The sequence below is a fragment of the Pelophylax lessonae genome (assembly GCF_965119305.1).
Source record: "Pelophylax lessonae genome assembly, chromosome: 12".
Taxonomy (NCBI): domain Eukaryota; kingdom Metazoa; phylum Chordata; class Amphibia; order Anura; family Ranidae; genus Pelophylax; species Pelophylax lessonae.
In genome coordinates, this window is record NC_138779.1 from 173,164,524 (window position 1) to 173,179,201 (window position 14,678).

The 14,678-nt window shown below is 43.2% G+C and overlaps 1 protein-coding gene across 1 annotated transcript in view; it reads left to right on the top strand.

Annotated features, from left to right (window-relative positions):
• LOC309568550 (protein kinase C and casein kinase substrate in neurons protein 1-like) overlaps positions 1-14,678 on the top strand; it is a 152,500-nt gene that overhangs the window by 78,898 nt on the left and 58,924 nt on the right. The window contains exon 2 of the mRNA XM_082274251.1: positions 11,108-11,198. Within this exon, the coding sequence (XP_082130377.1) occupies positions 11,139-11,198 (60 nt within the window). The 5' untranslated portion in view covers positions 11,108-11,138. The remainder of the gene's footprint in view (positions 1-11,107; positions 11,199-14,678) is intronic.

The following is a 14,678-nucleotide window of genomic DNA, read 5'->3' on the forward strand; positions in this document are numbered from 1 at the left end:
TGCTTTTTGCGAGCCTGAGGCCTGAAAATGGCACCTCCACGTGGTACACAAGGGACTCCAGGACAGCCGTTAGTGCATGAATGGATTGTTGGGACCCAGAGGGACCCATGGGGCCCCGCAGCCTCAGAGAGGGGATCAGGTGGGGAAACATGCTCCAAAGACTCCATGAGTCACCAGGGGGACCCTACAAAAAGTGTAACACACTGCTAAGGGACAACCCCCACCGGGCTGGGAGCACCACCCGGTCGCCCAGCACAAGGCACAGAGCGCTCCTCAGCAGAGAGAGAGAGGACCCCGCCAGACTCACCACCCACCGACAAAGGCACCTGCAACCACCAGGAGAATCTGCACTACAGGTGCAGCAATCAGGAAGCTAAATGATCCAGGAGTCAGCACCAGGGGATAAGGAGGGGCTCCCACCGCCAAAATCCCGACCCACAGGGCTCCACTGTCATGGCCCTACTATTTGCAATGCAAACCACAAAAAAAAGGGCCGCCGGAGTACACAAACATGGCCACTGTGTATAGGAATACTCAAGGCTACAACAAAATGGCGGCCTCACATGGCGCCACAAGGCCCTGGCAGAAGCCCCCACCCCAGAAAAGTGGACCTGCCACCCAAAAAATACATCCCCAGCGTTTATAGAACCTGGGAGCCCGATTATCACAAGGAGGGGCCCACGTCCACCTCAAAACCCTCCAGTGGTAGAGGGGGGACAGTTACTCATCATACAAGGAACTAGGGAGGCACCGCTCTAGACAGATCCTCCTTTCCATGGAATAAGGGGGGTTTTCAGCCAGGAAGAACGCTGAGACTCAGACCGAGGCCAGGTTGTATGTGACTTCGCGGGGCGTTTAACTCGCAGAACCAGCCCCCTTCCAGTGGGCCTATGTCACGACTGACCTAGTATGGAGCTTAGGTCTGTGCGTGCTTGCTGGCCAGACTGGGGTGACCACTGGATCTAGAATATCCAGCCCGTTGCCCAGTCTGGCAGTTGATAGTAGATCTCACAGGAGAAATCCAGGAGGAAAAAATGTTCTATCTAAAAAATGTTGCCAGGACCAAAGATCTCAGCAAGAAACTAGGTCCTTACTCCTGACTAGGTAGAAAGAACTGAGTGGCTATAGCAGGAAGAGGGAGTATAACCCCTGGCACTGCCCATGGGTGTAACCAGAATTTGTTTCTGCCTAGTGTCCTACTCCTGTAGGGGGCAGTATAACCAATGGTCAAGAATGACAGGTGCTGTGTCCGGCAATGAATGAAAGCTAAAGCAATAATTCTACGGCCAATTTTCACAGACTACTCTAAAGTGATGATCTGTAAGGGCGTTTAAAGTGTCTCCTATGGAAATTATTGAGTACTGAAGTTTGGTGCCGTCTTGCGGGCACACGCAATATTAAAGCTTGACAAGTTGGATATCTATTTACTCAATACAACTTTACCTTTTTCTTTTCTTTTTTAAATGGGTAAACTATTGCTTTTTTGTGCACTAAAATGAACTCTGATTGTATTTTTTACTAAAAAATTGCACTTGATAAACCATTGGACAACTATCATGTGATATAAAAAGCTGGAACGACCAACATTTTATTTTCCGGCTTCTCTGCTTTCAGAAAATATATAATGTATGTTAATTTTTAAACATGTGTGCAAAAAACCCACAAAAAACGGCTCCAGAAATGAATGGTTTAAGCAATGTTTTTTTTTTTTTAGTTTTGGCTAGAATAGAGGGATACTCTATTTGGGGATAAAGCTCACCTCCTTACTCACAACACTGTACTTCAATGATATTTTGAGGTGGTCTAACATTCCTTTTCCATCTTGGCTCAGGAGAATATATTGCATTAAATTTCATTTTCTAGCCATACAATTATATTTATGTAGAATGCTTCCAATTCCTATAACAATAGAGGATTTAGGATGAGCCCAACATTTTATTTAACCTGCTTTCTTCAAAAAATTTTAGTCAATGTATAATTTTTTTAAATTTCAGAGAAATTGCACTTCAAAATTCCTTTGTAACGCTGCAAGCTGAAGTTTTTAAAAAAATGGCCGCATTTAGAAACCACTGATGATAGCTACCCAATCACTGCCTGAGACAGTAACATAACATTAACGAATGTTAAATACAAAACAATACAAAACAAATACAAAACAAATTGTTGCAGCAACTTTAAAGTAGTTCATGCACTACTTTAGTCCGACAAAGTTGCACTCCAAAGTCGGTACAACTTTGGAGTGGTACAAGTGTGAATGGAGCCTAAGGCCCCTTTCGCACAATCAGACCGCTCAGGTCCGCCTGTCCGTTTTTCAGGCGGACCCGATGATGCCACCCATTCTTTTCTATGGGGAAGCACATGTCGGCAGATCGGCCTGGCATTTGATCCAACAAAATCCACTGAAAACAGACGGATGGCGATACGTTTGACATCCGTCCAGCGGGTCGGATCGGATGGGATTTGATGAAAATGAACAGGCTGTCTGTTTTCATCCGATTTCCCCATAGGGGAGAGTGGGACACTGACAGGTCCGTCTCTGCACAGTGAGCGGAGACGGACCTGTCATCAGCCCGCTCAGCGGTGATCAATGGAGCGATGCCCGCTGAGCAAGCGGAGTCCGTCAAAATGGATCCACCCCAATCTGTTTTATTAGAGAGTTTAAGGTACAAAGATACATAAAAGAGTGGAGCCAGAGCGAGTGATAGTTAAAAAAAAAAAAAAAATATATATATATATATATATATATATATATATACAGTATATATAAAAGAGACATATAACAAGAGAAATCTGGAGATAAGCGTAATACAACAGTAACAGCAGCCAACCCAACGCAGGACATTATAGCAATCAAGCACTAAAAGGATCTCTAAAGGGTTGCCTGCGTAATCGAAAGAAATTTCAAAACAACTGCAGAATATGACCCCATGAATCTCACATTGTGCAAGTTATAGGGCATTGCCCAAAAGATGACAAAAAAGTAGAAAGGGGAGCAGATGAGAGAAGAAATAAGGAGAGATAGAAAGAATAAAAAGAGGAAAAAATGGGGAAAACCCAGAAGGAATCAGTCAATGTCTTTAAATATCAATATGCATATAGCTGGCCCATGGAGTCCAGACCTGCTCAAATCATTTGGTTGTATCATTAATTATGCTAGCAAGATTTTCATTGAGCATAATCTATGACACCTTGCTCCGGAACATAGAAATAGAAACAGAGAGTCGCTTCCATGAGCTTAGCTGCCAATAGCATACAAAGATCAATTTTTGCGTGGAGCGAGGAAGCTTCTCCACAGGTTAATTTATTCTTATTCTACTTTTATCATATCACGTGGGATCATAATAATGCATGCTGTAATAATAACAACACAATGCACATTCATAAAAATAGAAAGAAAAAGATGGGGCTTTACAGGCCAGTGGGAGTAGAAGGATCAGACGCAAAACCAGTTTATAAAACCAAATAACATTTTATTGGTATATGGGATAAAAAGCATGGACCACCATGCATATTGGGTGCAATTGGACTAACATACAAATAATAAAATCAAGCAGGATGAGTCATTTACAACATAGAAATACGTCCCATAAGGGAAACAAAACCAAAGAGCCTGTGTAGGATGGAGAGTAGGTCTCACTATGGAATCGGTCAATGTAGGTCCCCAGCAAGCCGACGCGTTTCGCTCAAGGCTTCCTCAGGGCCTGAGAGACCAAGACAGACCGGTATTTCCTTATTGATAATGACTCAGAGTAGATGACAGGGTTGTGACAACACAGATATTGACTGGGGATTACTGCCTCCGTATTCAAAACATAAGCTTCATGTTGGCGCATATATACATTCTACTTGTGCTGGATTCAGAATTTTGGACCCTTACAGTCACCACTGGCGGTAGTCTCCTGGCAATTTCGACTACCCGCACCCTCTCCCTGATATATTCAGATTTATGGGTACTCAACATTTAGGTGTGAGAAATCTATTGTGGCATGGGGATAGCCTCAAGCGAACAAAAAGAGGCACATTTTATATAGTCATAGAAGGCATCATAATCCAGACCCAGAGGTCCCGGGAGTTATTGGTGAAAACCTATTTTTGGTACAGGAGTGGCTCCAGGCAGGAAAGGATATGTATATACGTGTCAATATTTTTGATAGGAGGGACAATAGGTCCCGAGCTCCATAGGCCCTTAGTGACTATAGTGTGTCAGCAACCTGCCAACCTGACTATAGTGTGTCAGCAGGTTGCTGACACACTATAGTCACTAAGGGCCTGAGCAGCAGGCAGATAAGCAGCATAGTGAGACAAGCCGGCTGGTTAACAGACAATCAAATCTGGTACAATCATGTAAACAGAAGCGTAGTCAGGATTCAGGCAGATGAGCAGATCAGAAGAAGAAGGAGCAGGCAAAAGTGCAATTCTAAGTACAAGCCAGGATCACTGCAGGTGATCAGAAATATTCAAAGCAAGCTGACCTTCCAGACCTTCTATTTGAATGGCATTGGAATACCAGATGTACTAAACAGGTTTCTTTTGTACCCAGCACAAGTGCATTACAGTTAATTTAATTTTTCCTGAATGGAAATCACATTCACAATTAGAATTGCATTTACTCAGATAAGAAACAAGAAGCATTTTTCATCCTGCTCCTCTGAATTTTTTTTATCACCACAGTCAAAAACAATCATCAGTTTGACCCTATTATTCATTAGAAAATCACATGAGCATTGCGTAAATTTTGAAAATTCTGCTGGTTTATGGCATGCTTAGAACTAAACATTGTGGTGTTTACACTGCTACTGAGTTCATGACATATTTCAATGTTGTATGGATATTTCCTAATAAATTATAGTAAGATCCAGAAATGGGATCATCTTTTATTCAAACCTTGCCGGTAGGTACTCAACAATCTACAGTACGTTTCAAATACACCCAGTGGTACCAAACTAGATTACCAATGACTCTCGGATTGATGTCTTACCCCCCACTTAGGCTGCATTCACATGTCAGCGTATTGATCGCGGGCAGAATCCGGAAATCATTGCAAATCGCGGGACGCCTGTGCGTTGCCCGTGATTTGCAATAGCACCCCAAACGCTGTGCGATCTTGCTGCGATTTCCGCCTGCCGAATCGCGGTAACATCGCGCAAAAAAAAATCGCGGGACGCATTACGCCCAAAAAAGTACAAGAGCTTCTTTGGAGCGCAATGCGTCCCGCGATTTTTTTTTGCGCGATGTTACCGCGATTCGGCAGGCGGAAATCGCGGCAGCATCGCACATCGTTTGGGGTGCTATTGCAAATCACGGGCAACGCACAGGCGTCCCGCGATTTGCAATGATTTCCGGATTGCGGGCGGAATTGCGCCGATTCTGCCCGCGATCAATACGCTGACATGTGAATGCAGCCTAAAACTATAATATGTTTTGTAATCTAATGACTGAGGCCTCCCACCAGTTTCCTCTATCTCTTAACTACTTGACCGACCGGCCATCCATCCAAGTGCTTCTTACGATTCACCCCTGGACCCAGAGCTACTGGCTTATTATCAAGCTGTCCTAACAAATTGTACATTGTTAATATTATCTATTTTTTTATGGTCAAATGTTGTGGCCATTCCTATTGTAAATTGCATTCTCGCACTAAAAATAAAAGCTTGTATTATTAGCAAGTAGGGATTGACCGATTATCGGCAAAGCCGATATATCGAGGGCTGATATGGACTTTCCCCGATATATCGGAAACGGCTTTTGATTTACCGATATTGCCGATATTTCGGGAAAGTGCCTGTACCGGGATGATGCCTACAGCTAGAAGCATCACCCCGGTAACGGTGTCCATAGCCGGCGGTCGGCTGTCATGTAATGACAACCGATGCGGCTGAGAAGCCACTCGGCTGTCATTCCGAAGACCGGGAGGGGATGTCTCCCCCCCCCTCCCGCCGCCTTCCGCGGCTCGCCTGGGTCTCCTGTCCCACCGGATCAGAAGGAAAGGATCAGAATAAACAAGTTTCTGAGGAGGGTCAAAACAGTCCTAGGAATTACACAGAGAGGTCAAGCTAGATTGAATAGCTCATCTGGGTTAATCTAATATGTAAAAGGTATCTTAATCAGGGGCAGAAACCCATAGGCTGAGGAGTGAGTGCTGCATGAGAACCAGGCGTTAGGAGGGGAGTATATGAATATATGCATTACAGAATACCAAGAATCCCATAGGGGGGAATATACTACCCAGATGTGGTGGGACGGTAGAGTAACCCATTCCCCGGGCGACAGGGCCCAGGTACGGGGAGGGAGAGTTGTTAGCATGTATATAAAGCCTGGGTGGGGTGTCCTGGGAGGTGTAGGGGGTGCGTGCTGTTCGGACCAGCCAAACAACCGGCTAGCACCCGGCGGTGCCAGGGGGGGGGGAGCAAGTAACAGGTAGCAAGAGAGTAGGAGCAGTAGGAGCAGGGGGGCGGACTAGATATAGCAGGCAGTCTGGGTGCGGTAGACAACACGGGATCGAAGCCATACTATCAAGTCGTGAGTCCTGAAGTAAAGGTTTACAAACACCAAGGTAGAGGGGAAATAGTAGAATTCCAAGTTCATGAACCACACAGACTAGAGAATTCCGCTGTGGTCGTAAAGTGGGTCCAGCATGCCCATCTTTTGTAGTATTTAGTGGGAGTGTCGTGTGCTACATGGACGAGCTCTTCCATTTCAGCAGTGGTTGTATTCTTCACTACAAAAGTATATGTATATATATTTTCTGTGATATATTTAAATAGATTGTGCTTATTTATGTGTGATGTATTTATTAAGTTGTATATGGTTTTCCACAATTATTTTAATAGTTGCACTTTGCATATTTAGATGCAAATCTGATGTGGTTTTTCATGAATTTGTGTCACTTGATGAATTTTTAAGGTTGAATATATTTTAATTATGAATTTTACACAGACCATATCATGAAAGAAGAAAAGTATTAAAAATAAACAGCATTGATAAACATACAAAAGAGGCTTTGAAAATTTCTAAAAATGTTATCTGCGACACCTCAGGTACTTTAAGAACTCTGTAAGGCGAAACGTCCATATCGGCGTAACATTCTGGTGTCGGAATGCTGGTGACAGAAAAGGAGAGATAGAGAGAAAGAGAGGGGACACTTGATTTATTTTTAAATGGACCACACAGATAATTTGTGCAACTATTTTTTTATTTAGATTGTATTTAATATAAAGATTTCAGCAGCTACAAAAAGTATAGCTGCTGAATTTTAAAAAACCGCCACTCACCTGTCCCAGGAACCAGCGGTGAGCTCACCCCAGGCGGTCTTAACCGCTGTCTTCGGTCCCCCACACTGGGATCTTCACTATAGGCACCTGGCTGTGACAGCTTGCAGCTTCACAGCCAGGTGCCCACTGCGCATACGCGAGTCATGCTGCGCATTGTGAGTGGTGGATGCAGTCTTCCGGGACCTGTCAGTGTTCCAGAAGACTGCAGAGGGAGGGAGGAAGGAGAACTTCCGTTGCTGAGTGCCGCGGCGCTCAGAACCAAAGTGGGAAGCAGCTACCTGTCAAAATCGGGTACCCACTCCCCCCCCCCCACTCCTCAAAAGTGCCAATTGTAAAAGAGGAGCGGGGGACAAGTTCTTAAGACGGAACTTCCCCTTTTGAGTGGAGTTCCGCTTTAAGCTGGCCATACACAATTCTATTTTCATTTGAATGTTTTTAGAAAATTTGATTGTCAGAGATTTCTATCTTGGCATTCAGTTAGCCAAATTGATTTGAAAGCCCTTGAAATTTCATCCAGACCTGCTTTTTGCATGGAATCCCAGATGTATTTTACAGGTTTCATTACAATATACAGTATTTTGATATGTGAAATTTCATTTCTTCAAGAAAAATAATTCCATCCCATTCCTTCGATTTTTCCTGTCACTATGGTTGAAAAGAAACCTCAATTTGACCCCAATAATCATTAGGAATCCAAACGAATGTTCCAGAAATTAATGTTTTCTAAAAAAATATTTTACTAGTATATGGCCAGTTTTAGACTTCTTGTTTAACCACTTGCCGACCGCCGCGCGACTATTTACTGCGGCGGTCAGCCCCTCACAGGCAAAGTGACGTATGACTACGTCGCTAGCCTGTGAGGCTCTAGAGAGCGAGCGCGCGCCGCACGGACCCCCCCGGGCGTGTGCCCGGTGGACCCGATGTCTGTTACACCGGAAGAAAGGCAGGCGGCTAATGTAAATAAAGCCGCCTGTCATTCTTCCCTGTATAAGAATGACGATCACACGGTTCTACTATGTAGGACCGTTGATCTCTGTTCTTACACTAGTAGCCACAGCCAATCACAGTTAGAAGCATGCCCCTAGGGACACACTTAACCCCTCCCTCTCAAAAAAGTTAACCCCTTCACTGCCAGTGTCATTTTTACAGTAACAGTGCATATGTATAGCACTGATTACTGTAGTAATGTCATTGGTAACCCCAAAAGTGTCAAAAATGTCAGTCAAGGGTCCGATCTGTCCTTCGCAATGTCGCAGTCCCGCAAAAAAAACGCAGATCGCCGCCATTACTCGTTAAAAAAAACAAACAACAAAAATGACAAAAATATTTCCCTTAGTTAGTAAACGCAATAACTTTTGCGCAAACCAATCAAAATACGCTTTTTGCGATTTGTTTATTACCAAACATATGTAGCATAAAACAAATTGGCCTAAAATGTTAAAAAATTTTGATTTTTACATTTTTTTTGGGGGGGAATTTCATATAACAAAATGTGAAAAATATTGTTATTTTTGAAAAATTGACGCTCTTTTTTTGTTTATAGCGCATTATCAAAAAATCGCACAGGTGATCAAATACCACCAAAAGAAAGCTCTGTTTGTGGAAAAAAAAAGGACGCCAAATTCGTTTAGGTACAGCGTCGCACGACCGCACAATTGTCTGTTAAAGTCACGCAGTGACGAATCGCAAAATAGGCCCTGGTCAGGAAGGGGGTAAAATCTTCCGGGGCTTAAGTGGTTAAGAAAGGTGCCAATTGATTCTTTATAACCATGGTCCCACTTAGCCATTCTATTTTTGGACTCAATCTTCTTTACAATTTGTTGTGTCCTTTTTAACGCCTCTGTTATATCTATTTTATGTTCATAATAATAATAATATTAATAAAATACTTTGAACGAGAAGAAAGGTGCCAATTAGACATCTCACAGTCCAACCGGCTTTTTCTTTTTTTTTTTTTTTTTTTACAAACATTTTTTTTTAAATACATAAAAAATGATTTATTGCAGCCTACTCATGCTTAGATATGGTGGCCGCTTTAGTTTTCTTGTAGGACTTTTGTTCCTTTATTATCACCTGATGATCTAGCCAGTAATACACTTCCTGTCTTAAGGTGGCTCCAATATCTATGATGGAGCAACAGAGACACCCTTGGACAGCAGCATTGTTTAGACAGTGTAGTGCTAGATGGATTATTAGATTTAGATGGGCTTTAAATAAGTGACTAACAAACTAACAAAGCCTAACTTCAGTTTGTTTCCATTTTGGTTAAAGGTTTTAGCTAGTCACGATCTAAACCAATGAGCTTGTAATTTCAGCTTGTTCAATTAAAGCCTCGTACACACGTGTCGAAAATTGGCAGGGAATTTTCGTCCAACGACCGATCTGCCGATTTTCGGCTTGTTAGTATGATTCTTTCCGACAACCGACTCCGACTTTTCGGCCAAAAAAAAATCTGGTGTGCAGACTATAACATTTTTGTCCTCCGTCAAAACACGTCCGATTTTCGTGCAGTCAGTACAGATTTAGACAGGGAAAAATCTTATGAGCAAGACTGGGCATCCTCAGTGAAGAAAGAACACAAAGAAAGCAAACCAACACATAACATCACTTCAGAAGCAGATTTTTGTTGGGCGAGAAAATTCGTGTGCAGTCTAGAGCACATTCCAACCAACAAAAAACCTCTCTGGACAAAAGTCGGACGATCGGTCGGCAGATAATCGTTGTGTGTGTACGGGGCTTAAGTTTTGACAGAAAAACCTGGAAGCTGATTACTATGCACCGGTGCACCATATTCTGTATGCTCCAGTTTTACGTATGGTACGTTTAACTTTCTAGCTGTAGATTTGTTATGGTTTAACCACTTGCAGACCAGCCGCCGTAGTTTTACTGCGGCAGGTTGGCCCTGTACGTCGCTTTGTGTAACAGATAGTGGGGGCGCCCGCACGTGCCGATTAGCCAGAGGGGGAGCCCATCAGCGGGTCCGGCGAACGCGATGTCCACCAAGCACCCGCGATCCCTCCCAATGGAGACAGATCGTCAGTCTGCCAATGTAAACAAGGCAGACCGCTGTACTGTCAGTGATGAACACAGGGATCCTATTTAGAAACACAGGTCTCTGTGTTCATCCAGTGAATACAATCCCCACACAGTTAAAAAGCACTCCCTAGGAGCACACTTAACCCTTTGATCGCCCCTGGTATTAAACCCTTCCCTGCCAGTGTCATTAGTACAGTAACAGTGTATATTTTTAGCACTGATCACTGTAGTAATGTCACTGGTCCCCTCAAAAGTGTCAAAAATGTCAGTTAGGTGTCCGATCTGTTTGCCGCAATATCGCAGTCCCGCAGAAAATCGATGATCGCCACCATTGCTAGTAATAAATAAATAAATAAATAAAAATGACATAAATCTATCCAATAGTTTGTAGACACGATAACTTTTGCGTAAACCATTCAATATACACTTATTAGAATTTTTTTTACCAAAAATATGTGGCATAAATACATATTGGCCTGAAAAACATTTTTATTTTTTTTTTATTGGGAATGTTTTATAGCAGAAAGTAAAAAAAATATAGTTTTTTTTTTCAGAATTGTCGCTCTTTTTGTTTATAGCACAAAAAATAAAAACCACCGAGGTGATCAAATACCCCCAAAAGAAAGCTCTATTTGTAGGAAAAAAAGGACATGAATTTTATTTGGTGTACAGTATTGCACGACCGCGTAATTGCCATTTAAAATAACGCAGTGCCGTATCGCAAAAAATGGCCTGGTCATTAAGGGGTAAAACCTTCTGGTCCTTATGTGGTTAATGGTTGGATATGTGTTTTGTTGTAGACATCTACTGACAGAAGATTAGAACAAGGCCATGTCAGTCATTTACAGCGAAGTTGCAGGTGATGAATGCACCAATCACAGCTTCTGGATGGTAAGTGTAAACAGGGGTTCTTATGCATATCATTTGGGAGAACCTAATGGGAATATGGGGCTGGATCACTGAAAATGTTTTAAAAAACTGGTAGGTTTAACTACCTGTGGTACAGTCACACTTATAACAGTGCACCCTTCCCTAGCTACCTCTACAGGTCTCATACCCTTCCCAGTCCAGTGAGATATTTCCCTCAAAGCTCAGACTCCTCTGAGCCTGGCCTACACATCAGCAGTAACCCACTATTAACCACTTTACCCCCGCTCACATTGCTGCTACTGCGGCAATGTGGCTCGTTATCGTCCAGCGACGTAGACCTACGTCACCTGGACTCCTCCCCTTGTGGGCGGCGCGCGCGTGCCGCTGGAGTCTCGCTCCCGCTGTATTCAGTTACAGCGGGAGTCGAGCCAGGGGAAGAGCGGCAGTGATCACCGCCGCTCTTCCCCGATCGTCGGAAATCTTGTGTGGAAATCCGCCCGCTTGTGTAAACAAAGCGGGCGGATCTCCTAAGTGTCGGGCAAGGTCAGATTGCAGGGTTCAGCATAGCTGAACCTGCGATCTGTCCCTGTGTCACTCAGTCACCTCCCCCCACACATGTCAGTAAGCACCAGGCATACATTAACCCCTCCCTCTCCAATAAACATTAACCCCTTCCCTGCCAGTGTCATTTTTACAGTAACAATGCATATGTATAGCACTGATTATTGTAGTAATGTCACTGGTACCCCCAAAAGTGTCAAAAATGTCAGTCAAGGGTCCGATCTGTCCGCTGCAATGTCGCAGTCCCGCAAAAAAAATCGCAGATCGCCGCCATTACTCGTTAAAAAAAAAAAAACACCAAAAATGACAGAAATCTTTCCCTTAGTTAGTAAGGGAAAGAAATCTTTCCCTTAGGTAGTAGGCAATAACTTTTGCGCAAACCAATCAAAATACACTTATTGCGATTTTTTTTACCAAAAATATGTAGCAGAAAACAAATTGGCCTAAAATGATAAAAAATTTTGATTTTTACATTTTTTTTTATTGTTATTTTTTTCAAAATTGTCGCTATTTTTTTGTTTATAGTGCAAAAAGTAAAAATTGCACAGGTGATCAAATACCACCAAAAGAAAGCTCTGTTTGTGGGGAAAAAAAGGACATACATTTAATTTGGGTACAGCATTGCACGACCGCACAATTTTTTTTTTTTTTTTTAAAGCCCATAGCGTGTGCAACACACTCAAAAGACTCCACCCGGTGCATAAAAAAGTGCACACACACAAAGTGAGAACACAAAAAAGCACAGGGTGTGCGACAACGTATGGTCTTCCCTCCGAAGAGGTAGGACCCGAAACCTCGATCCCCCGGGGCGCAAGACTCCTGACAGGGATATAAGGTACTCATGGTCTGTCTGGCCGAAACCAGACCGACCCCGTTCTTCAGGGGGACTGCCGAAACAGCCCCCACCGAGTACTAAGTGGGGCTCCCCCGAAGGGAGGCCCCATGAGAGAGGGCGAACTAAGCCAAAAGGCCATATCCACCCCCTCCCAAGACTTAAGGCTGGGCCCGAGGACCCACACACTCCAGTCGTGCAAAAAAGAAAACAAAGGTGACAGTGCAGGTGACGGACTCCAAAGAAAAAGACAGACAAACAAAAAGGTGGGGAAGGGGAGTGGGGAAAGTGCTTTGGTGCCATGTGAAGAACCAAGGCAGGCCTTCCAGCCGGAATAAAAAAATTCCTCTGGTGCAAGCCAAAAGGCCTGTCCCAAGAGGCAGGTGTGAAAAAGGTGTGCATAGTGCAGTGACCAAGGTGCCGAAAAAACTCACAGCGAGCTGCCCCTCACCAGTGAGAAATTAAGGCACCCCTGGGCTGCCACCCCAGGGGCACTTACACTACGGGCTTTTTCAATCTCAGCCCCCGGCCAGACCGAGTGTAGCCTATCCCCACCAGCAGACATCAGAACCTGGACAGCTTAGAGAGAGCTTACCTACAACTGGGGACAGGCCCGTCACCAAGCCAGATCAAAACCCAGGAGAGAAAGCCCTCCCCTCGCCATCCTGTTCCTCAGCCCATTACATCCAGGAGCAGTTCCACCGGGCTCACCCTCCAGACCGGCTTTCCTGCTCCCTTCAAACTGGTTAGGACAGTTCAACCCATTCAAATCAGAAGGCGGCGGGCCCCACATGCTTTCCCAGATGACCTACGCCCCATACCTCAATACTCAGAGCGCTCCGGGTTTCGGTCATGCTGGTACTAGCTAAGGCCCATACCAACTGATAAGAACAGATACTACACTTGATCTTAGCCAAAAGGCCGAGAATTGTCCGTTAAAATAACGCAGTGCCGAATCGCAAAATATGGCCCGGTCAGGAATGGGGTAAAACCTTCTGATCATAAAGCGGTTAAAAATACGCTCATTGAGAATTTTTTTGTCAAAGACATGTAGCTAAATACATTTTGGCCTAAATATATGACAAAAATTGAATATATTGGATATTTTTTAACTGTCAAAGTAGAAAAATATTGTTATTTTTTCAAAATTGTCGCTTTTTTTAATTAATATCGCAAAAAATGAAAATCGCACAGGTGATCAAATACAGCCAAAAGAAAGCTCTGTTTGTGGGAAAAAAAGGACGTAAATTTTGTTTGGGTACGGCGTTGCATGAACGCGCAATTGTCAGTTAAACTCGCACAGTGCCAAATCGCAAAAAGTGGCCTGGACGTAAGACAGCAAAATCATCCGGTGGTAAAGTGGTTAACAGTCCCATAGGGCAGCACATGAACTCTTCATAGGAATAAATAGAGCGTGAACTGCACATGCGTGGGCTTGGCTCAGAAGATTCTGAAAGGCAGCTTCCTGGGCTCGCTGGATTGGGGACAGAAGAGTATAAGACTTGCGGGGGACCGTATGTGCATTACAAGTGCTGTTATGTCACAAGAAACAAATATTGTTCATTAGAAATTTAAATTTTTATTTTGCTTTAATAAATGCTTTTTATTGTTGGAGCTGTTCTGTTCCTAGCTGTGCATAAGGTAAAACTATGCCAATGACCTCTTCTAAAGTCATTCTGTACCCAACAGGACTAGTGAGAATGATGATTTTGACAGTCTGGCGACTAGAGTATAAGACATATTGGGAAAACCATTAGGAGTCTGTAATTATGTTATTATTTATGGTACTAAGGTTTGAACACGCACTACAGACACAGATTAAGCCATTGTGATATATAACGTCTTTATAAATAAAACCAAGTTTCATAGACAAACAAAAATGTTGCTTTTTGACAAACAGAAGTACAACTTTAAAATACAAAAAAAAACAAAAACTGTAAACTCTATTGGCTGTAATGTCATTGCACATATTACCTAAATCAACATATCAACATTATTATTAAAAAAGAAAAGCCTTTTTCCTCATTTTTTTCTTTCAGCAGCTTAGTAGATGCCCCCTATTTATGCTTATGTGATAGTGCAATACATGTTTAAAATTTTAAAAAAAA